The sequence below is a fragment of the Saimiri boliviensis genome, chromosome 4 (assembly GCF_048565385.1).
Source record: "Saimiri boliviensis isolate mSaiBol1 chromosome 4, mSaiBol1.pri, whole genome shotgun sequence".
Classification (NCBI taxonomy): domain Eukaryota; kingdom Metazoa; phylum Chordata; class Mammalia; order Primates; family Cebidae; genus Saimiri; species Saimiri boliviensis.
In genome coordinates, this window is record NC_133452.1 from 126,703,951 (window position 1) to 126,726,624 (window position 22,674).

The 22,674-nt window shown below is 34.9% G+C and overlaps 1 protein-coding gene across 28 annotated transcripts in view; it reads left to right on the forward strand.

The window, feature by feature from the left end:
- The window catches only part of DST (dystonin), a 498,104-nt gene that overhangs the window by 464,276 nt on the left and 11,154 nt on the right, over window positions 1-22,674 (forward strand). For 23 of the 28 annotated variants that reach the window (XM_074398159.1, XM_074398139.1, XM_074398145.1 and 20 more), the window contains 13 exons: window positions 1,245-1,414; window positions 2,715-2,874; window positions 5,331-5,525; window positions 6,084-6,212; window positions 10,897-11,040; window positions 12,055-12,243; window positions 13,941-14,070; window positions 15,724-15,887; window positions 16,679-16,841; window positions 17,675-17,829; window positions 17,994-18,068; window positions 18,954-18,971; window positions 21,767-21,884. In XM_074398159.1, the coding sequence (XP_074254260.1) occupies window positions 1,245-1,414; window positions 2,715-2,874; window positions 5,331-5,525; window positions 6,084-6,212; window positions 10,897-11,040; window positions 12,055-12,243; window positions 13,941-14,070; window positions 15,724-15,887; window positions 16,679-16,841; window positions 17,675-17,829; window positions 17,994-18,068; window positions 18,954-18,971; window positions 21,767-21,884 (1,810 nt within the window). The remainder of the gene's footprint in view (window positions 1-1,244; window positions 1,415-2,714; window positions 2,875-5,330; window positions 5,526-6,083; window positions 6,213-10,896; window positions 11,041-12,054; window positions 12,244-13,940; window positions 14,071-15,723; window positions 15,888-16,678; window positions 16,842-17,674; window positions 17,830-17,993; window positions 18,069-18,953; window positions 18,972-21,766; window positions 21,885-22,674) is intronic. The other 5 variants (XM_074398140.1, XM_074398142.1, XM_074398147.1 and 2 more) reach the window with 1 other exon arrangement.

Here is a 22,674-nt window from a genome sequence, read left to right on the forward strand (position 1 = left end):
CACAGTGACGGCGAACAGCACCTTCCTTCCTTCCCCTCTGATGGCAAAATGAGAGCTTCCTTCTCAAAACAGAATGCTTTGTTTGAACTTGAGCATGGATGTTATATCATGTAGTCTTATGAAAGTATATTATATATTAAAGTTAGAGAGTCCTATATATAAGAATACGTACCTTTTTAGAGTCTCTAGTCACCATTTCTCTGAGATGCATAAGCAAGATAGTTCATGAAACCAGTTTTAAAAGTCATCTTTTCTATTCATCATTTAAAAAACTTTCATCTTTAAAAAACTTTCATCTATTCTGTATTCAAGAATAATATTTTTTATATCTGCTGTGTGAAGAAAATCTGTGTAAATACCATGATTCTATAACAGTGGCATTCTGTTTAGAATAACATGAAAAAATATTTACTGATAACAAACTGTAGAAATAATCTGATAGTAATTGTGTCATCTTTTACTTAGAAATTTCCAGATATAATTGCCTGTTACCCATGACAAACTAAATAATTTAGTCATATTGAAACATTTAAAGTATGTAGCTTTTAAAGGCAGTAAAAACTTCTTAGGTAATTATAACCTTGAGATTATCTTAGAAAATTGTACATTTGCATAGCATTTTACTATCTAGGGTAATTTTAATTTGTTACAAGGATTGACAATCACTGTATTAATGTTTCCATTATATTTTGTGAGTTTGTATGACTGCTCTTGTATAGTCAGTAGTAGTTATCTCATTCTTTCTACTCTTCCTATTGAATACATAAAAACATCTGCTAGGCATAAGATGATAATGAGTGGCCTACAAAGAAAATGTCCTTGCTCTATACAAGCTTATAATTGATTTGTGTAGAAAGACTATACAGATGCTCCTCAACTTATGATGTGTTTTTATCCCCATAAACCCACTGTAAATTGAAAATATTGTAAATAAAAAATGCTTTTAATACACCTAAAATTAGCTTACAGTAAGACAAAATCATCTAACACAAAATCTGTTTTTATAATAAAGTGTTAAATATTGCAGGTAATTTATTGAATACTGGACGAAATATGATTTCTACTGAATCCCTGTGACTTTTGTACCATGATTAAGTCGAAAAAATCCTAAATCAGCTCATCATAAGTCAGGGACCGTCTATAATTCATCTCTGTTTATTAGGGATGCCTCTGTTAATGCCTCTTACCTATTTTTTTATTAGTCCCAAGTAGAAATGCACATTTTTTTCTTGTTAAATATATAGGAGTTTCAGAAATCACTCGGAGCCAAGCATTCTGTCTACGACACCACCAACAGGACTGGACGTTCTCTGAAGGAGAAAACCTCCCTGGCTGATGACAACCTGAAACTAGATGACATGCTGAGTGAACTCAGAGACAAATGGGATACCATATGTGGAAAATCTGTGGAACGGTAAAATGTTCTTTAAGACGGTTTGGTTACTCTGTCGATCTCTTTCAAATACACAGGATTGGTGCTTTGCAGGGACATTTCAAGAACCTTAAATATTTCCTTTGCCTGAGGAACTTCTGCTTGTCCTAAGTGCCCCAAACACACGGCACTTGCATTGAGAAGACTTTACTGTTCTTTATTTTTTTAACTACTCATCACAATGAAAAGTGATGCCATTGTCCAAGCTTCTGCCACCCCACGCCTGACTACACCCACTGCTTCTGACTTGTCTTCCCACGTCCACCTTTATCACTTTAATTTCTACATAATCACTAGGATAGTCTTTTAAATATATAAATGGAATCTTATCATTCCTCTCCTTCATGCCCTTTGGTGACTTCCTACTGGGGGCATGCATTGAAACACAGGCTTCTTAGTGTGATGTGCAAGGTACCATTGATCTGGCCCCAGGGTTTCTTTCCAACTCTACCGCATTCTGAACTCCCTCTTTCTCATTACACTTCCGTGAAAACACAAGACATATTTCAAAAATTTTAAGTATTTAGGTACAACAGTAATAGAATAGTTCAAATATCTTGTATATGTTTCCAAATTTTCCATTGATCCTTAACCTTAATGATTTTTGTCAGTATCAATATTAAATAGGTTATATTCAGTGCCAGGGAACTCACAGTAAGTTTTTATCAGGTTAGTTTTTTAAAAATCTTAAATTCCTCAGCTGCAAAATGCTACATACCTTTTCCAATGTTGTATAAATGGTTTTATTTGCAACATTTTTGAAAAGACAAAAAAAATTAAGTCATGACAAATAGATCAGTGAATGAAAAGGGTTTGAAGATGGAGGCAGGGTGTGTCTATAAAGAAATATAGCACAAGAGGGAGATTTTGGGGATGGTTGAACTGTTCTGGATCTTGATTGTGGTGATGGTTACATTAATCTATACATGTGTTAAAATGTATAGAAGTGTATAACAATGTCAAGTTTACTGCCTGATAATCTAAAACAAAATTTTAAAATTATGTCAACGATTTAAAAGGCTTATTTTTATGAAGAAATGTGAAGGATCCATGGTTTCCAAAGGAGGGAATTTTCCTGGAACAGATGCCATGTATTTAAGGAATAAAAAAGAAAGTTTAGAAAAGTTTTGTTTTTTCCTAAGAAGAGCAAAGAAACAACGAGTACCAATATACTGTTCTTCCTCTTTAGCACCACCCAGTCTTCATCAATTAATTTTCGATGTTCAGATATATGAGTGGGTTTTTCAGTTATCAGGATCAATTTTTCTACCTTTTTCCCTAGACAAAACAAGTTGGAGGAAGCCCTGTTATTTTCTGGGCAATTCACAGATGCCCTGCAGGCCCTCATTGATTGGTTGTATAGAGTTGAGCCCCAGCTAGCAGAAGACCAACCTGTCCATGGAGACATTGATTTAGTGATGAATCTGATCGATAATCACAAGGTATTGTTATCTGGGACATTTTATTTTATATTGTTTGATTATTCTGAGTGTACAAGGAAATGTAAACCATTTAAATTAGCCTTTTTAAATCAGGAGACTATAGATCATACTACATAACAAATTGTTGAAATATGTGTCCATTTGAACAGAATCTGCAAGCTAACTTTAAAAGTGATGGGGAAGTATTATTTAGTGTCAGTGAAATGCTTTTGTTTTTAATTACCAGATCTAAAACCTTTTTAGAACTTGGAAAGTGGTTTCATTCTCTGGTGCTTAAAAACAGATTTCAACGATGTTTTACTGTCTTTAGTTATGCACTTAAACAATTATGTAATAAAATTTAAAATCATTCATTCAGTGACCTTACACTAAGTCATTGCATAATTGTGTAGATTTGTGACATGATCTGTGGGGTTCATGACCAACCACCGTTAAAAATGCCAAACCAAAACTGTTTTAACCTTGCTCCATGAACTATAGCAATTTATGAGTCAGCAGCGTGTGCTGTAAGGGATTTGATTATTATTTACTTCAAGAAAATTGACTTCCTTCAAATCTCCTGATATATATGTTAAACTGTCATGTCATGCAAATCAAAGGTAATATTCAAGGTGTCCAGCTAAGGGTAAGATCCCAAATTATGATCAAATGTTATAAAACATCTTAGCCTTGGAAACAATATGAAGCATAGTACCAATGTAGAATAGTATCAGAGCTGACTTTATATAAAAATATCTTATGGCACTCTAGTTGAATTCATCTTGTATTTCCTCTCTATAGTTTTTGAGTACAGAAAACTTATTTATAATGGTCTCTTTATACTGGTTATGCTATTTTAATCTTACCATTCTTTTTTAAATAGTCTTATTGCATATTTATTTATTCTTTTTTCTTTCTGTTCTATCATTATACCCATAAGAGAGTTTGTTACACTTGAAAAGTGAAACAAACTAAATAAAAAAAAATAAAATAAAAGGATAAATAAAGAAAGTTAGTCAGGTCTACAAAAGTTAAAAATTATAAAAAAACACAAGGCTTTGCTTATATTGAAACAATGTTTTGCATATGGTTAATACAAACTTTTCTATTTCCTGGCATTTATTCAATGAGTAATGAATAGCGTAATGTTACTTTTTACATAAATGCCATTTCTGTAAACTCACTGTCCAAATATTTACTATTCTAGGCAATTGCCAGATCTTTTATATATTAAAGGGCATCAAGAATGAATTAATCATTTAGCATTAGTAATACAACTGGAAGGCTCAAGAAGTTGAAGTATACAAAATGCTTTGCAAAGTCTACTGAAAACTATTGGACTAGTCCTATCATAAGTGGAATATTTAGATACTGTACCATTTGCATATGTGTTTATGTGTATATTGGTACATATGTGTGCGTTTTTATCTGTCTGCAGGGCACATCTCATTTATAACTGTTAGAGTTGAATCAAATAATCACTTTTGCGATAGTTCTCACTTTTGTGAATTATCTATGTCAGAATAGAAACCTGTAGATATTGCCAAATGGTAATATTCATTTATGATTTTTTAATTGAATTATCTATATCAGAATAGAAACGTGTAGATATTGCCAAATGGTAATATTCATTTATGATTTTTTTTAAAACACATTAATTTTATTGTGACAGAATGTTGATTGTTAATATTTGAAAGATCTAGTTGCATACACAGACTCTTGGAACAAAAATAAAGAGCACTGGGCTCACTTCTTAGATCAGTCTATGGCCAAAATAAACAATTTAACTCCTGGCACATTGAAGTTTGTCAAAATTAGGCAGGAAAAAAAAAAAAAAAGAAGAAGCTTTCCCTTCATGGTGAAAGACAAGGATTTAAGCCCCTAAAATATGAGGTTATGAGTTAGTATCTAAGATATTATAAAAGAGCAAGAAGTGTTACAGGATAAAGGACCATATGCCAACTTCCTATGGAATTCCCTGCCATTATCTCTAAGACCTCTGTGGTATACATATCAGGATTGCTTAGTCCTCTGTTAGCTTCTTAGATACATCTCTTAGAGTAGTGCAGAAGCCATCAGGCACTTGACATTCACACTAGTGATTTGAGAGGAATTGGGATACCATATGAAAGAATCATTAAAAAAAGGAATTTGATGCATTGTTTTATGAAATTGAAATAAAGAAGGCTGGCTGCCATTATTTAAATCCAATATGTCATTTTAAAATAAGGTAATCTTACCTTGTTTTCTCATGAGAATGTGACAGAACTGAACTAATTTATACAAGTTCTTGATGGTGTTCAAATAGGAGCAGTGTGTCATTTGTCTTCTGAAGATGCTACCAAAAATATGGTTAATAAACTGTAGGTCTTAGATATCTGTACATGATGTTATATGCACATACATATTTCAAACAGTATGTGTTGCTGTTTTGGTTTTGTAATTAAAATTAATTTTTCAAAATACATTCCTCTTAGGCCTTCCAAAAAGAGTTGGGGAAGAGGACCAGCAGCGTGCAGGCCCTGAAGCGCTCAGCCCGAGAACTCATAGAAGGCAGTCGGGATGACTCTTCCTGGGTCAAGGTCCAGATGCAGGAATTAAGCACGCGCTGGGAGACTGTGTGTGCACTTTCTATATCAAAGCAAACACGGTTAGAAGCAGCCCTGCGTCAGGTAAAAACCATGTTAATGAGAGCTGGGTATAATGGTGAAAAGTATTGAAACCTCAACAAGTAATAAACTACAAGTAATTGAAACCACAGCAAGTACTAAAAAACTGTGAGGCCCTCGCGTCTCAATCAGAACGGTCAGAAGAAGGAAATTCTAATAGCCTAATTGACAATTGACTTGATCCTTCTCCCACCCTCCCCCATGAATTTAAATTACTCCTAGAGGGAGGTGTTCTAATCTTCACATAGAAGCGCTGCTTGAGTAATGTCTCAGCTTGGAAGTATGATGGGCTGCCGTTCATCTAAAATCAAGTTGTTAAAATGGTAAATTTTTCTTCATACAGGCTTTTTTGATAATCTTAGATGTTTTCTTGTAAAATACATATATCTCTATCGTCTTAATGGGAGTAATGAAACAACTTAAATTTAAGACTTTTTTTTTTTTTTTTAAATTGAAGGGATGACTCCATTATACAGTTCTGTAAATTGTGCTAACAGGCATATTTGGGGATTTTGTTTGGGGGGTGTGTGTGTGTGTCTGTGTGTCTGTGTGAACTCTTAGGCAGAGGAATTCCACTCGGTGGTACATGCCCTCTTGGAGTGGTTGGCTGAGGCGGAGCAAACCCTTCGTTTCCATGGTGTCCTCCCAGACGATGAGGATGCTCTTCGGACTCTCATTGATCAGCATAAAGTGAGTAATATATAAACACTGAGTAAAGCTAAATGAGGAAAGCAAAGCACGGAAAATAGACTCATGATTACAAATACCAGCTGCATGAATATTGTTCTTCTGAGAAATAATTAAACGTCTGGTACGTTGAGAGTGTACTTCTGTCCACCTTGCTTACATACATACGTCCCTGTGCACCCACACACATGTATGTGTACCTGTCTTTTTATGTTTCCTTTTTAGAGAAGGTAGTTTCTCTATTTCCCATCTCAAGGAAGCTTATTGATTTATCTAGACTTTTTGGCTTTCAACCAAAATTGGTTGATTTTATTGCAGTTATTATGTGGGTTTCAAACATAAAACCTGTTTAATGAGCAGTTTGGCATTTATAAAATTATACCCATAGGATTGTAAATGAGTAATTTTGCCCTTTGTAAATAAGACACACAAGTAATTTAATAACTCGTCTTTAAATCTATTTTTAAGCCTTTGCTGCTTCTGTTTTTAATCAAGAGCCTTTTAAATCCTTTTTAGAAATAACCTATAGTATACATTAAAAGTTTTAAAGATGAATTCCATAAGCTGATATTCTGTTGAATAACAAACCAGGCCTAAATCTGGCTGTTGAGTTTTCAAATCAAAATATTTCCTGTGGCAGTGCATGAAACTTGCCAAAACCCTCAAGAGAGTGATCCAGATATCTCTTAACAGATGTTTTTTAACCTTTGACTCAAAAAGTCAGGAATTTGAAATGGTAACATTCAACATAGCGTTGATGTCAGCATTTCCTATTAACTTTAAAGGATCTTTTTAACACCAGCAAATAACTTTGTCTTTTGAAGTCAGGCTGGAAATACATCATTAATTCTAGTATAGCATGAATTACATCATCTGTAGGGACTTGTTATTTTAATTAAACCCTCTATCAAAGATGAGCTGCTGAATCTATAGCAATGAAATACTGCCATGTCATTTAAAAAGTGGTGCAAACTTGTATAGCATTTTCTGGAAGAATGAAATACTGTGTGTACCATTTAAATTTATTGAAGCTAAAGAATAAGACAGTTGCATCAAATTTATTATAAATTTTTGAGTCAGTTCAATATTTTGAAAATGTAGTTTATATTTTGTTACTGCAGGCTTATCATCAGACGGCATTGAGTTCCATTAACATACTTAGGTTTGGGTCTCAGAGTAGCAATAAATGTTTTCTGGACACTGCTTAAAGCCCATTTTGCATATCTAACACCCTACGGAAAAGAGCCTATTTGTGATATCACCACTCTCATAGCCGGACCGGGAAACCTCCAGGAGGCAGGTGTGCAGAGCAGGGGTAGTGGTTTTTACAACAAATTATTTTTAAATAGCAGAAAATTACCTGTAATTTTATAAAGAATTTCTTAATAAAAATATTTTGCAGTAACACTGTTCATTCTTTTCTATCTCCTCTGCTTCCCTTCACACATTCACCATTACTAATCAAAGAAAAACCTCCTATTTAATTTCTTAACTCCAGGACTAGAGACTTTAGAGTATAGTCCTGTTTCTAAAAATGGCGAGCTCTCCCACATGAGAACAAACCAGTAAGGTAAGGTTCAGACTAGGTTAGAAGAGCATAGAATTCAGTGGAATGTTGATAGTCCAGTCCACCAAATTGTGAGTATAACCTTGGCTCCTTTAGGTGTAGAAGAGATTGAACGTGCGATCTTAGTATCAGCTGTTCTCTGGGGGAACCACAGATGTTAGATTGACCTATTTTATCTTTTCCTTATAATGTTACTGTTTAAAAAATTTTTTTTCCATTTAGGATCTCTATTGGGAAGTTGATAATTTTTTTAAGTTATGATAATTAAAAAGTAGGTATTATCAGAGTATACTGTCAACTGAACCTTGACGCCATGATAGTAAACTTGTAAATAAAAGGTCTAAAAAGCATTTATTCAGTAAATCACAAACTCTTTTGAACCAGTTACTGGGAACACAAACGTGAATAAAACATGGTCTTTTAATCTTGTAGACCCTACAGTCTAATAGACATGTGTATAAACAGCAAAATGCCGGAGTAGGAGGTATGTCACAGAGCTGCTTCACAGAGGTTAAAGACAAAAGGCCACTTAATTAGAGTTAAAACATATGAACATATTATATAAATTTAAACTTTAGATTCAGGGAGTACGTATATATGTTTGCTACCTGAGTGTACTGAGTAATAGTAGGGACTGGACTTCTCTTGTATCCCAGTCATTCAAATATTAAGCACTCTACCCAATAAGTAATTTTTCAACCTTTAGGCTCCCTTTACCCTCCGCACTTTTTGGAGTCCCCCGTGTCTATTATTTCCATCTTTATGTCCACGCGTGCCCATTGTTTAGCTTTCATTTATACATGAGAACATGTGATATTTGATTTTCTGTTTGAGTTACTTCACATAGGATAATTAGCTCCATGCATGTTGCTGTGAAGTAAATGATTTCACTCTTTTTTATGGCTGCATAGTATTCCATAGTTTATATATACCACATTGTTTCTTTATCCAGTCAACTGTTGATGGACACTTAGGTTGGTTCTATGACTTTACTATTGCGAATAGTGCTGGAATGAACATATGAGTGCTGGTTTTTTTTTATATAATGATTTCTGTTCCTTTGGGTAGAGATACCAAGTATTAGAATTGCTGGGTCAAATGGTGGTTCTAATTTTAGTTTTTAAAAATATATCCATACTGTTTTTCATAGATCGAACTAATTTATATTTCCATCAGCCAGCATTGAATTCCATTAACATCCTTAGGTTTGGGTCTCAGAGTAGCAATAAATATTTGCTGGTCGCCAACCTAAAGCCCATGGGGTATATCTAACACCCTACAGAAAGGAGCAGCAGTGTGTAAGCACTCTGTTTTCTCAGCATCCACATCATTTGTTGTTTCTTCACTTTTTAATAATTGTCATTTTGACTTGCGTAATATGATATCTCAGGGTGGCTTTAATTTGCATACTTCCGATAATTAGTGATGTTGAGCATTTTTCATGTGTTTGTTGGCTGCTGGTATGCTTGTATTTCTTCTTTTGATAAATGTCTGTTCATATCCTTTTCCCAGTTTTCAGTTGAATTGTTTGTTGTTTTCTTGTTTAGTTGTTTGAGTTTCTTGTGGATTCTGGATATTAGTCTTTTTCTGAGGCATGATTTGCAAATATTTTCTCCTATTCTGTAGGTTAACTGTTTACTCTGATTCTCGTTTGCTGTGTAGAAGCTTTTTTATTTAATTAAGTCCCATTTGTCTATATTTGTTTTTGTCACATTTGCTTTTGGGATTTTTGTCATAAATGCTTTGCCTAGGCCAATGTCCAGAACATTGTTTTCTAGTAGTATTTGTATAGTAAAACACCTGTATTTCAAAGTGAACGCCCCTGTTCATATAACGTGAGTAGCATGGGCATCATCTATGTCTGCAGCCTCTGGCACTCATTGTATAATCACATAATCTTCCTTGGTGCAGGGGGTCCATATAGACTAGGGTGTCTGCAGATCTCTAATGTTCTATATATTTTGAAAGTATGTTGCATTTTTAAGGGCAAAGATTCTCATTTGGTAATCACACTTTTAGAGTTCTACGATCTGTGTATCTATGAATACAGTTCTGATGGTAGAAAGTATAATTATGTATGTGAGACATTTGTACAACCTTTATTTGAAAGATCATCCTCGAGGATGTCAAGGCTTTGTTCATTCTGCTTGTTCATGGAGACTGGCTAGAACTGCCAGAACAGAGGAGAATGGCTCTTACTGGTATTTTAAAGGGACAGTTCTCACATGGGCTGACCTGCTGTCAGGTTCACTCTCTCCAACTTTCCCCTCACTTTGTACTGCCTGGACACTTTGGTCCCTCTCTCTCATACCCCCAAACACTTACGTTTCTTTACCCAGCGTTTTCTCTTCTCTGTTCTTTTTTGTTCATGTGCCTGTATTTCCTGGCATAGTTTATGCTGTTTTAAATATTAACCTCCTTATCTTATTTGTTCGAACTTATTTTTGTCAAAATCAATATTATTTCTATTTCTAGCAATACTGTCTCTTCCAATGCTATTCTTCATTAATAATATAATTAAAATATATCTAAGGTTAGGAGAGTTATTCTTGTATAATACATTTTTTAAAGCATGAGATATTATCCTATAAAGTTGGCCGTCTGTATCCATGTATCAAATAATCTTCAGGTTAAAAATATTCAAAAATAAAACGGATGGTTACATCTGTACTGAAGATATACAGACTTTTTTCCTTGTGATGATTCCCTAAACACTACAGTATAACAACTGTTTACAATGATTTACATGGTATTAGGTAGTACTAATAATCTAGAGATGACATGAAGCATATGGGAGGATGTACATAGGTTATATGCAAATACTACATCATTTTATATCAGGCACTTGAGCATCCTTGGATTTTAATATGCATGATATCCTGAAACCAACTCCCCATGTGTACCAAGGGGACAGTAGTTGTATTTTGAAGTACATATTAAAAAGTACTTTGTTTTCTATTTTGTCCCCTTTTTCTCCCCAATTAATGGATGATTTCCACTGTGAATAAACCAATTGAAGTTTTTGTTTATTTGTTTAGTTCTGGCAGTCAAACACATGTCACCAGAGTTTTGTTTTCAGCCAATGCCAACAGCTAATTGAAGTCTTTCTTTCTGCTCTAGGAGTTCATGAAGAAACTAGAAGAAAAGAGAGCCGAACTAAATAAAGCCACCACTATGGGCGACACCGTTTTGGCTATCTGCCACCCTGACTCCATCACTACCATTAAGCACTGGATCACAATCATCCGGGCGAGGTTCGAGGAGGTCAGTATGTCTCAGATAATCTTCAGAGTAGGAATAGCTTTGAGAGTTGGGGTAGGGGATGGGGGACATTTCAGGAATTAAGATGCACTTACAGCCATGGGAAAGTGAGACCTCTACATAGAAAATGTTCTTTTAAGTACACTTCTTGTATGCATTAAAATCTCTAAAATTCAATTTTATTTAAAAGGTCAAAGGAATTTTTCAGCTATATCCCTGGAACATTCGAAGGCAAATATTTAGGCTGGGTATGGTAGCTCACACCTGTAATCCCAGCACTTTGGGAGGCTGAGGTGGGCAGATCATGAGGTCAAGAGATAGAGACCATCCTGGCCAACATGGTGAAACACCGTCTCTTCTAAAAATACAAAAATTAGCTGGGCATGATGGCGCTCGCCTGTAGTCCCAGCTACTCTGGAGGCTGAGGCAGGAGAATGGCTTGAACCTGGGAGGCAGAGGTTGCAGTGAGCCGAGATCGCATGACTGCACTCCAGCCTGGTGACAGAGCGAGACTGCGTCTCCAAAAAAAAAGGAAGGCATATACTTAGTACACTGTAGAACATTTTGTCCTACTTCCACATTGTTTCTGTTGAATAATCCAGCAGTTGAATGGTGTTTCAGAGGAGTATATACTGGTGGAGTGAATTGGTATACATAAAGTAAATTAATTCTGTTTATTATCTTAGCTTTTTACATTTCTCCTCTGTGCCACATAGAGTCAGCATACCTGATCCTTCAGAGAATGCATATTTGAGCTCAAATTAGAAAGCATAAGGAAGCAAAAGTGATTGACCTACAGCTTTAAATTAAATTCTGAAGATGATGAACATCATCGTGAGCTCTCATATCCTCCTCAAGCCAGGTCTTGCTGCCGATAATGGAGTCTAAAAAGACCAGAAGCATTATGGGTCTAGCCCAGGATGATCCTATTTACATTTAAAATTTATTTATTTTACATCAGTGCAATTATTTTACTAAGTTGACGGAAATTCAGAGAAATTTCTGTTTCTCTGACAGGTACTGGCCTGGGCAAAGCAACATCAGCAGAGATTAGCAAGTGCTCTGGCTGGGCTTATTGCCAAACAGGAATTATTGGAAGCTTTGCTGGCTTGGCTGCAATGGGCTGAAACTACACTTACTGATAAGGATAAAGAAGTCATCCCACAGGAGATCGAAGAGGTGAAAGCGCTCATTGCAGAACACCAGGTAAAATAAATATAATCCTAACCCCTCTTAACCAAAACATTGCTTTGTTCTTGTTATTGTCCCTTCTTCAGACGCTCAGCTTCTTACAACTGTGTTTTCAATTCTACGACTGCCCTAAAACCTCTCTTTACAGTAACCCGCTGTGACCTTTGCAGAACTTTCCTTCTTTGTCCTCTGTGGGATTATACTCATGTGGTATTGTCTCACGTTCACTCCTGCACTCCCTTTTGCCTTCTAAATATCAGCTCTCCTTACTCCTTGTATGTTATCATCAGCTCTCTACTTCTCTCACTATTCCCTCTTTTGGTGATCTCACCCACCTCCACCCCGCTGGCTTCAGTGGGTACCTCGTTTGATTGCTCTGTTTGCATTTTTATGTCTCCCAAGGTAACTGTCAGCACTTGGAATACATCATATGAGAAAGGGAATGTGTTGTCTTTCTTAGAAAAAGCATTTTCCCTCTATCTCCTATGTGTTTTAAACTCAAACGATGGGTGTCACACTCACTTTGACTTACTTGATTGCTCATAAGTTTGTTTAATATGCATTTACAAAGAGAAATATTAAGTGTCAGCTCAGTTGGTCAGGCAATTAATGTTGCCATTATTATGTGTGTGTGTGTTTTAAAAGCCTAAGACATCAATGTCTATAATGGCCCTAAGTGTATCAGGTTATGTTCCCTGTGATCAGAGGTCTTAGAATTCTCCAGTGTGACAAATATTCCAGAAAGGTATTACTTCACTTTTCCCTTTTGTCTTGGTCTCCTTTTCCCTGTCACTTTTCACAGTCTCTGCCTTTCCTCAGCATTTGCTGCATATTCCAAATATAGGGATGCCTAGTAAATAATAATAATGAGTCTAAGGAGATGAGATAAGTATTGGCAAGATAGTTAAACCTTTTAAATACAATGGTAGTAAACTTTAACAGAAATAGCTTTTACCATACTTGAAATAGCTTATTTATGCATATTTTGATGTAGTCACATTAGATGTGGACGCATTATGACATAATATATCAAAGAGCCATCTTTTTTTTAATTAAGAGGCAGAGTCTTGGTCTGTTGCCCAGGCTGGAATGCAGTAGCACAGTCGTCGCTCACTGCAGCCTCAACCTCCTGGGCTCAAGTGATCCTCCTCCCTCAGCCTCCTGTGTAGGTGGGACTATAGGCACATGCACCCTGGCCTAATTTTTTAAATTTTTGTAGAGGCAGGGTTTCACTGTATTGCCTAATCAAAGGCATCTTAAATATTTCAAATACATAGGTGAAATGTGCTACAGAAAAGCTCTTGGAAACACCCTAGCTAACCAGTTTCTTTGTGGACAAATGCTCACTAAAGATTCTTCTGAGGAGCTTGGAAGCTTGGGTTTGGTTGGTGCACAGACAGGTTATTTTATTCACACGACTTCTCCCATGTGTCCATGCATGCAACTAAAACAAATTATTTTTGTTTTCAATTTACTGACTTTACAAGCAATAACATTTTGGATTCTTTAGATATGAGTAAATCTTTTCTCATAATACAGTAAATCTGTATTATGATGGTTTAGATTTTTTTGCCCTAAAGATAAAGCATGATGATATATTCTTCTTCAGAAATAATCACATGGTTCTTTTATCCTTTTGTTTTTAGTTCATTTCTAAAGATGGTTTTCTCTGGTATAATCTTATTTGATTGACATCCTTTGTTTTATTTCAGACCTTCATGGAGGAAATGACCAGAAAACAGCCTGATGTTGATAAAGTAACAAAGACCTATAAGAGGAGAGCTGCTGATCCTTCCTCATTACAATCCCATATTCCAGTCTTGGATAAGGGACGAGCAGGAAGTAAGCAGTGGCCAATTTCTTTAAAATGTCAATAGTTAAGACAAGGGAACTGATTTTCTTTTATTTTGAGTTATTTGAAATTTGGGGGCAATTAGTGGAGCACTTGATATCATAAAATGCTTTCTTGAAAAAAAATGCGTGTGCTTATTGTATTTCTACACTACAATAAGTATTGTAGTAACTTATTTAAAAATAAAGAAAAAATATACCGAGGTTTTTATATGTAACTTTATTGTCTTGAACTGAATCTTTCATATTAGCTAGGAGAAAATTGAAAAAAATTTACAATAAGAACAGAAGTCATCACCCCCTTTGCATTGTCTCATTTTTCTTCTGTTGTATACGTAACGTTAAAGCTGAACATAACAAAAATGACCATGACCTGGGTAATGTTTATGACTCAGTTGTTCATTGGTGACCAGAAAACTGAGTTTTGCCCATGTTTTTGTGACTTCAGGCTCTATTTACTTCTTGAGCTACTTTAACAACCTGACATGACATTAACAACAGTCATAAGTAGCTTGGAGAAGATTTAAAAGAAATACAATTCGTGTTGTATGTTTTATGCATTTCTGAATGGAAATGCATTTTGTGTATTATTTAATTTTTGAATTAAAAAGAAGTGGTGTCAGAGTTGTGGTAATTACTTATTACACAAGGAGACAAGAGCCCTATAGCCAGACTCTTTGGCTGTCTCCAACACTTACCAAACTGAGAAACACAATGTTGGACACGTTACTGAAACTCATTCTGCACCTCAATTTTCTCGTCTGTAAAAGAGGATGATTATATCCTCACTGGAATGCAGTGAGAATTAAATGAACTAGTACATATAAAGTGCCTACCATTCTTCCAGGCATATAGTTAAACGCTCAACTATTTGTTGTGCTGGAAATCCCAGCTAGGACACTTAACATTCTGTATGACCATAGGCCAGTAATTTTTCTAGGCCACATTTAGCCATTTAGTAAGATGAGAAAAATTTGTTGAGGTCATGGTTTTGTGAAGTTGTTGAGACTTGTGGAAAACAGCCAGAAAGCAGGAGGAAACTTTGGTAAGGCAATAAACTTGGTTTTGAGACTGTGTACAGGAAACACGTAATCTTGGGGAATATGGACTTGGGTGAAGGCTGGGGTCCCATACACATGCTGCCATATTTTATTGGGATTTGTGAAGCGTCTTGCTTTGACTCTTGTGACTGCCCAGTGTCTGCTGCCCTCATCTGCTCTCCCTTTCTGCCTTATTCTCTAGGAGGGACAGCTGGGTTTGCTGTAATGCATTGTAAGATAGTCTCACTGGCCTGGGAGATTTCCTTTAACAAAGAGGAGGATCACAGCATGCTTCATTGTCATTGAAATGGCATGAATTTTAAGCTGGAAGATGTTTTAACCATAAATTTATCGAGAGAGCTTTCCAGTATTTAAATGCCCCTGTCAAGATATATTTCTTTAAATTGTGTGAACAATGTATGATCCTTAAGAAGGAAAATAGATTTGGACCTTGACATTATGCATCATCTAAATTAGGATGCTTTTACTTGTACAAACCCACAATTAAGTTGATACAGTCTTAGCTAGGAGCAAAAAAGGTCAAGCCTTCACACATTTCAGAACCCTGGAAACTGCCATCCTAACTAAAGTTCTGTCTTCACAGGAAAACGCTTTCCAGCATCAAGCTTGTATCCCTCTGGGTCACAGACACAAATTGAAACCAAAAATCCTAGGGTAAACTTATTGGTGAGCAAATGGCAGCAAGTCTGGCTTCTGGCATTGGAAAGAAGGCGGAAACTCAATGATGCCTTGGACAGACTAGAGGAGGTTTGGAAACTCATAACCCTCATCACCATATTGTCATTTGCCCTCATTCATCATAACACATTGCTATTGCCAATCTTGTTTTCTTTTTAACTTTTCTGATAATAAGCACACTCTTGCTCTTTGAGTACATTTCTAAATTTCGAAAATAAATACCACAAGCATGTGTGATTTTGTGAAACATTGATATATGGGATTTGGATTTGGGGAATCAAAAAAACAGATTATGTTTTAACAATCAGAAGCTGATTCCTTAAGAAAAAAAAATCTAACTTGACATAATGTTTACTGGTGATGCTGCCTGGCAAATATATAATCATTTATATTTCAGATCTTTTGATTGTGTGTATTTTATTACCTAAGATTTCAAGTTTTAGGTTCTGCAGTTGGGAAATTTTTAGAAGCCCTGGTGAGTTAAGGGAGTGGCTGATATTGCAGAGGGAGGGAGAGCGAAGGGTTAGGTAAGTGCTATTGCACCGGACCTGCTACCCCAGTGAGCATGATTAGTGGTGCTACTTAGAGCCAGACCACCTTTATGACTTCGGCATTAATCAGAAATTTCCAGCTTAAGTTTTTAGGAATTCTGTTTGTAAAGAAAAATCAGTAACAGCAGTGGAATACATTGTAAAGGCAAAATGTTTCTAAGTCCCCTTTCCAAGATCATACATACCTCTTTTTGAAATGGTACTATGTGTGCTACGTAGAGAATCATTTAAAAAAATCTATTTCATATGGTGTGACCTACAATTCTAGCACAGCTTTAACTCAACCAAAATACCTTTTGTCCTTTTCAGCTGAGGGAATTTGCTAACTTTGATTTTGATATCTGGCGCAAAAAATACATGCGATGGATGAATCACAAGAAATCTCGAGTGATGGACTTCTTCAGGAGAATTGATAAAGACCAGGACGGGAAAATAACACGGCAGGAATTTATTGATGGAATTCTTTCCTCAAGTAAGTTCCAAGACAGCTGACTGTAACTGATAGAATTTTTAAAGAAAATAAGCACACTTTAAAATTGTGGGGACAGTAAACTTGTGTTACTAATAAAGCATTGCCTTTTAAGTTGGCTAGGAGGAAGTCACTACACTTAAAAAAGTATTTTTTGGTAAAATTTGTGGCTCTGGAGTCAGGAACACTCACTCACTGTGTGATCACAGATATGTTGTTCCCTTACTCCACTAAGGCTGGGAACTTGTTAGAATAATAAAGTTAATAATATATGATTCTTAAGGGGTGTGTGTGTGTGTGTGTGTGTGTGTGTGTGTGTATGTATGTGTGTTGCCTGGCATATGTGTACTAGGAAGTTAGTACATTCAAGTCCCTTTCTTTTTCATTCTAATTCATATTCTGACCTAACTTTGTAATTAGTAGAAAATTAAAACTCTGTAAAAATCCTTAAGATACTTGTCACCTTCTTGTTTGAGGGCCCGATTATTTGTATGTGATTTCCCTCACAGATGTTACTAGATGTCATTCTTAAGGTAAATTTCATATAAATTATTCTTTGACTAGCAATTGAACCATATAAACTTGCCAATGTTAAAACATTTTTAACCTGAAAAAAAAACCCCAGAATTTCCGTGATTCACCTGAAGAGTAATTAAAGATAAGATTATATATAGCTGTTCATTTGCTATGATGTAAATGAGTTTTTTAAAAAGGGATTTTTAACATATTTGATCGCTGATGATTTAGCCAGCCACATTGAGGTTAAAGTGTGCGATTGAGGATGTCTTGAGAAAGAACTAACAAGTCATTACTTACCACTGTTTTCAAAACTTTAGAGTTTCCAACCAGTCGCTTGGAGATGAGCGCTGTTGCAGACATCTTTGACAGAGATGGTGATGGATACATTGACTACTATGAATTTGTAGCAGCCCTTCACCCAAATAAAGATGCATATAAACCTATCACAGATGCCGACAAAATCGAAGATGAGGTACTCATTATCTTTCCATTGCCTACAACACTGATAGTATGTTCTGCCAGGATATCATCAACAATTCATACAACCATTTTATTTTCACTTTAATTGTTTGTCAAAGTTTTAAGAATTCTACTATGTACTATTGATGGTAAATATTTCATCATTGTTTTTGGCAGGTGACAAGGCAGGTAGCTAAGTGTAAATGTGCAAAGCGATTTCAAGTTGAACAGATTGGTGATAACAAATACAGGGTAAGTTTTCAAAATAACGTTGTGGTTTCTTTAAAGTACACAAATTGAAATCTGTGTACAGTTTTATCTCCATTGTTTTCCAGGAGTCTTATTCGTTTATTTTTTTACCTTATATCAAACTTTAATGGTATATGAAACTCTTACTTTTAACATTTTAATTTGTAGAAAGGTAGCCTGCATTTTGCATATTAGGAAATATCTTTGACATCTGCATAATGCACATTACATTTAAAGAAAAAAATATTCACAAGAAAATACTCAAAACTCATATATTTAGGTTGCTTCATATTGTATTATGATTAGAGGTAAGTTTTCAGATTTCAAACATGAAAACTATTCTAATCCAGAACCACAAAGTTAGAAATACTGACTCATTTTAATAAATATGAAAAAAGAGGGTAATGTCTTTTTTACTTCTGCAGTAATTTTTTGCTTTTATTCAGAATCTCAATTAACTTGGTTCACTCTCTTAAAACAGAAGAACAGTGTGACTTCATTACTCTTTCTTTAGTTTTTTTTTCTCCTTTTCGGAACATCTCTTATACGTAGTAGCTAGATAGGAAATGTGCTTAGTTTCCCCAGTACAGTGTGTTACTTATAAGTGAAACATTATTTTTATTTTTATACTTCCATACTAAAAATAAACATCAGTGTATTCAAATTTTTAACTTAAATTTGAAATCCTAAGAATTTTCAAAAATATGTGTACAGAAAAATTGCTCGATCGTTTGGTTTGAAATTGGGACACCTGGGCGCCTGCACATCTCTAAACTAGATACTACATCCAGAAGCACAGAGTGTGAGAGTGTGTGTATGTTCTAGAGTCATATAGAAAGTTTCCTGTTGAACTAATTGTGTCTTTCTTCCATTTTTCATTTTTATCAGTTCTTCCTGGGAAATCAGGTATAAACCAGTGGAATGTATTCTCAAGTTCCTGATGATTTTTTTTTTAAACTTTAATTCATAGTCATTAAAGCTTGCCATGGCCAATCTTTCCCATGCTGTCTCCCTAGCTACTACATTGTTGGTTGGCGTGGTGTTTCTGTAAGCGCTATAAGGGTCCTTGATTCAGGATTCCTTTTTGCCTTGTGTCTCAAATGAGGAGATTACTTTTAAGCAAACCAGATAATGAATTGTAGCTTGGCTTGCTACAGTGTTACAGACGCAATTTTTAATTACCGTTTTTGATAATATGAGCATATATTTTATGCTGATACTCATTGGAAAACAAATTTGATTCTCCGCACATCTCTGTGTTAGGCTCATTGGTGTTTAACTATTTAGGACATATGGATCACAGTAGCCAAGGAGGATCAGCCTCAGGCAGTGACATGGGAGGACAGTACCGAGAGATCTCCTTAGCACTCAGTGCAAGTATCAAGTTCTCTCCAAAGAAGCTATTTACCGTTTGTTCTAAATCACTGATTTGGGGTTGGCATCCCTGAGTAGAAGTGTTAACTCAGTAGGCTTTAAACGGTATCATTCCTTTGGAGGAAAGTTATCGCTGTAACATATACAGAATTTTAAAAGTCACGTTTTATGCCATCTTGATCAAATGTTCATATTGGCACTTAAGTCACTATGAAATGTTTATGTTGACATTTGAGTCTGTATAAACTGTCTAGTGGCACTACATCATGATCAGAATTTTGAAACTAAAGACAAGAGATAGTCTATTTTGATTTAAACATGTTCGTGAAGCTTCTTTTTTTTTTTTTTTTAATTTTGTGCTTTTGGTAAGAACCATGCTGTCTATAGCACTGATCATATTACATTAGATATGACTCTGCCACTCCATTTTAAAGCCATATGACATCTCAAGCTTCAGATTATCTATTACCTTCATTTATTACAAGCAAATAATTTATTTAAAATATAAATAGTTACTTTGAATAGATTTTTAAAACTTCCATTAGTTATACTATAATACAGAAAATGCTACTTTTCCATTCTTGCTATTTTCTGAGTCAGCAAATGGGAGAGCATCTTTTATTTGTAGAGAGGATGAGAGAAATACTTACCTCAAAAGGTTTTAGTCACTGAAAGCATAGTCAGCAACATTAGTCTATTTTCTCTTGTCTTGTTAGTTGGTTATTGGGAAAATTTAGAGAAATACTGAAGACAATGTTAGTTGTCTGGAGAATGCCTTATTAATATAGAAAATTATTTATATTTATTACACTTGAAATATCTCTATAAGGAACTTTTAGTTATTTCCTTGTAACTTTTGTTTTGAGTATAATCTTGAACCAAAATAATCTAGTCCCATTATCTGGTTCCTTAAGGGTAATTTTCTTTAAATCCCCTCCTTTCCCTTTGCTTATTAGCAGCACCAAATTTTTTCTAACAAAATACATTTACGTTTTTATTTTTAAATTTTAAGTAACATTTCAGGAACAGTCATAGGAAAGTTTAAGTCTCAATGTTTAAAAAAAATTTAGAATTAGTAGTTTTAGAAATTTTTATGGAAAAACACATGTGTTCCTGTTGGTACATTTTACATGCTTTCTAGGTCCTTCTGAGTTTTAGGATCCTGAATGGGGTTTGGTTGGTATTGTTTTTGGGTTTTCTTCCTGAAACTCAATATTAAAACACTGAAAAGTAGCAGATTTTTTCTACTTAAAGTTTTCTGTTTATCCGTAATGAGCCCAAATACTGTCACAGTTGTATGTTACCTGCTTTACAAAGAAGCCATTTATGTTTAATTGTTCATTTTGCTTTCTTGTCTGCTGGGATGGCAACCGTGAAATTCAGTCTGGTGGTTTTTATGAGTTGCACATGAACCTATTAGAAATGATTTAAAGTATAAAATCATTTCTCACAGGCTTTCAAAACATAAACCCGTGATCAGATACCTGGAATCTAGAAATTTATTTCTAGGACTTTCAGAATTTGCAGCATATCTACATTATTGGAGATCCATTGAAAGGGCAAGAAAAAGATGATTGTTAGTATCAGCAGTTACAGTAAAGACAGCTATGAGAGGAACCTTTTAGATTTTGCAGCCATGTCATTAATAATGTGTCATTGGCTGTTCTAATATTACAGTAATCTAAAATGGTATATTAATCCAGCCTTTAACAAATTGGTTTACCAGATCATTAGGGATGCAGAAATTTTAGTCGACTGTGATATTTGTGTGACTCATACTCATTTACTTTATTCTTCTTAAGTCAGCACTGCTCTTAGAGAAAACAAAATGAGTTTATAAAGATTTCTCACAGATTTCAGTAGAAAACAGTTTTATTATAAGAGATAGTTTTAATGAAGAAGAATCAAAGATTATTAAATTTTTCTTAAAATCATCTTATTTTGGATAAGCCCTGGTCAAGTGGGCCATTGCTTATTTTCATGGCTGTGTTTAATTTCTAGAAACTTTTACTGCCTTACTAATACTGTTTCTGTCATAAGGAAGAAAATTAATTTTTAGATCAAAGCTTTGAAATTATTCTTGATAACCTTTGTAATCTCTCTCTCTCTTTTTTTTTTTTTTTTTTCAAACTGTTTCCTTTGGGCTAAATCAGCATGCAGCCGTCTAACGCAAATCATTACAAACCCCCTTTTCTAAGATTTTACTAATCGCTATGAACTAAGCAAGAAATTAAAGTCGGTTGCTTTAGCTACTACAAATTGCACATCATCCTATAGTTTAGAATTATCATTGACAACTAGAAGTTCTTTCTTTCTTCACTGAACAGTTTGGAGACTCTCAGCAACTGCGATTGGTCCGGATCCTGCGTAGTACTGTGATGGTTCGTGTTGGAGGTGGATGGATGGCACTTGATGAGTTCTTAGTGAAAAATGATCCTTGCAGGGGTAAGGAGATGCTTATCATGATAACATCATGAAAGTATTTCAGTGTTATATTCTTTTCCAGCACCAAAACATACTGGGCATAATTTTGGTCATTTATTCCAATAGCGAATGTTTCACATTGGTCTGTCAGCCTAAAGTTTCCCAAAGAACCTGTGGCAGTCATGTAAACCATGTTCTTCTCATTGTTTTTTTTTTTTTTTTTTTTTTTTTAACTTCTTCTGGAGAAATGTGGTGGGCAGGAAAACTAGAATCCATTTTCTTTAGGGGACTTTTACATCTGTAATTTTCTAAACAATTACACCAACCAAGGAAAGGATTTTATCTATTGTTAATTAGCAAAGTAAGAGAAAAGAAAATCGAGGTGATGAAGACTGAAAATACTGGATAATAAAAGTTTAACGGTCAAAGTTTTTATGAAATGAAGAACAGGTGAGGAAAGTCATAATTAAAATGTTTTAAAATAATAATTCACTGCTAACTTGACTCTTGGAAGTTGCAGATTAGAACATTAAAAATATAAACATTTAATACTATAGCTCTCCACATATCTTTCTGCCTGAGTCCTAGGTTAGCTTTTAATTTTTGTTTTCAGAGCCTACTGTCAGTTTTTAAGTTCTTAACCAATTTATGTTACACCTGGCCATTTGATTGCAATTTCTAATTAGGTACCACTTAGTAGGCCCATTTTTTTCCCCCCAAAACAAAAAACAATAAAATTGTTACGATTTTCTTTAACTTGTGAGTTCTCTGTAGTCCTTTTAAGCAAACATCAAATGATCACGTCAGTGCT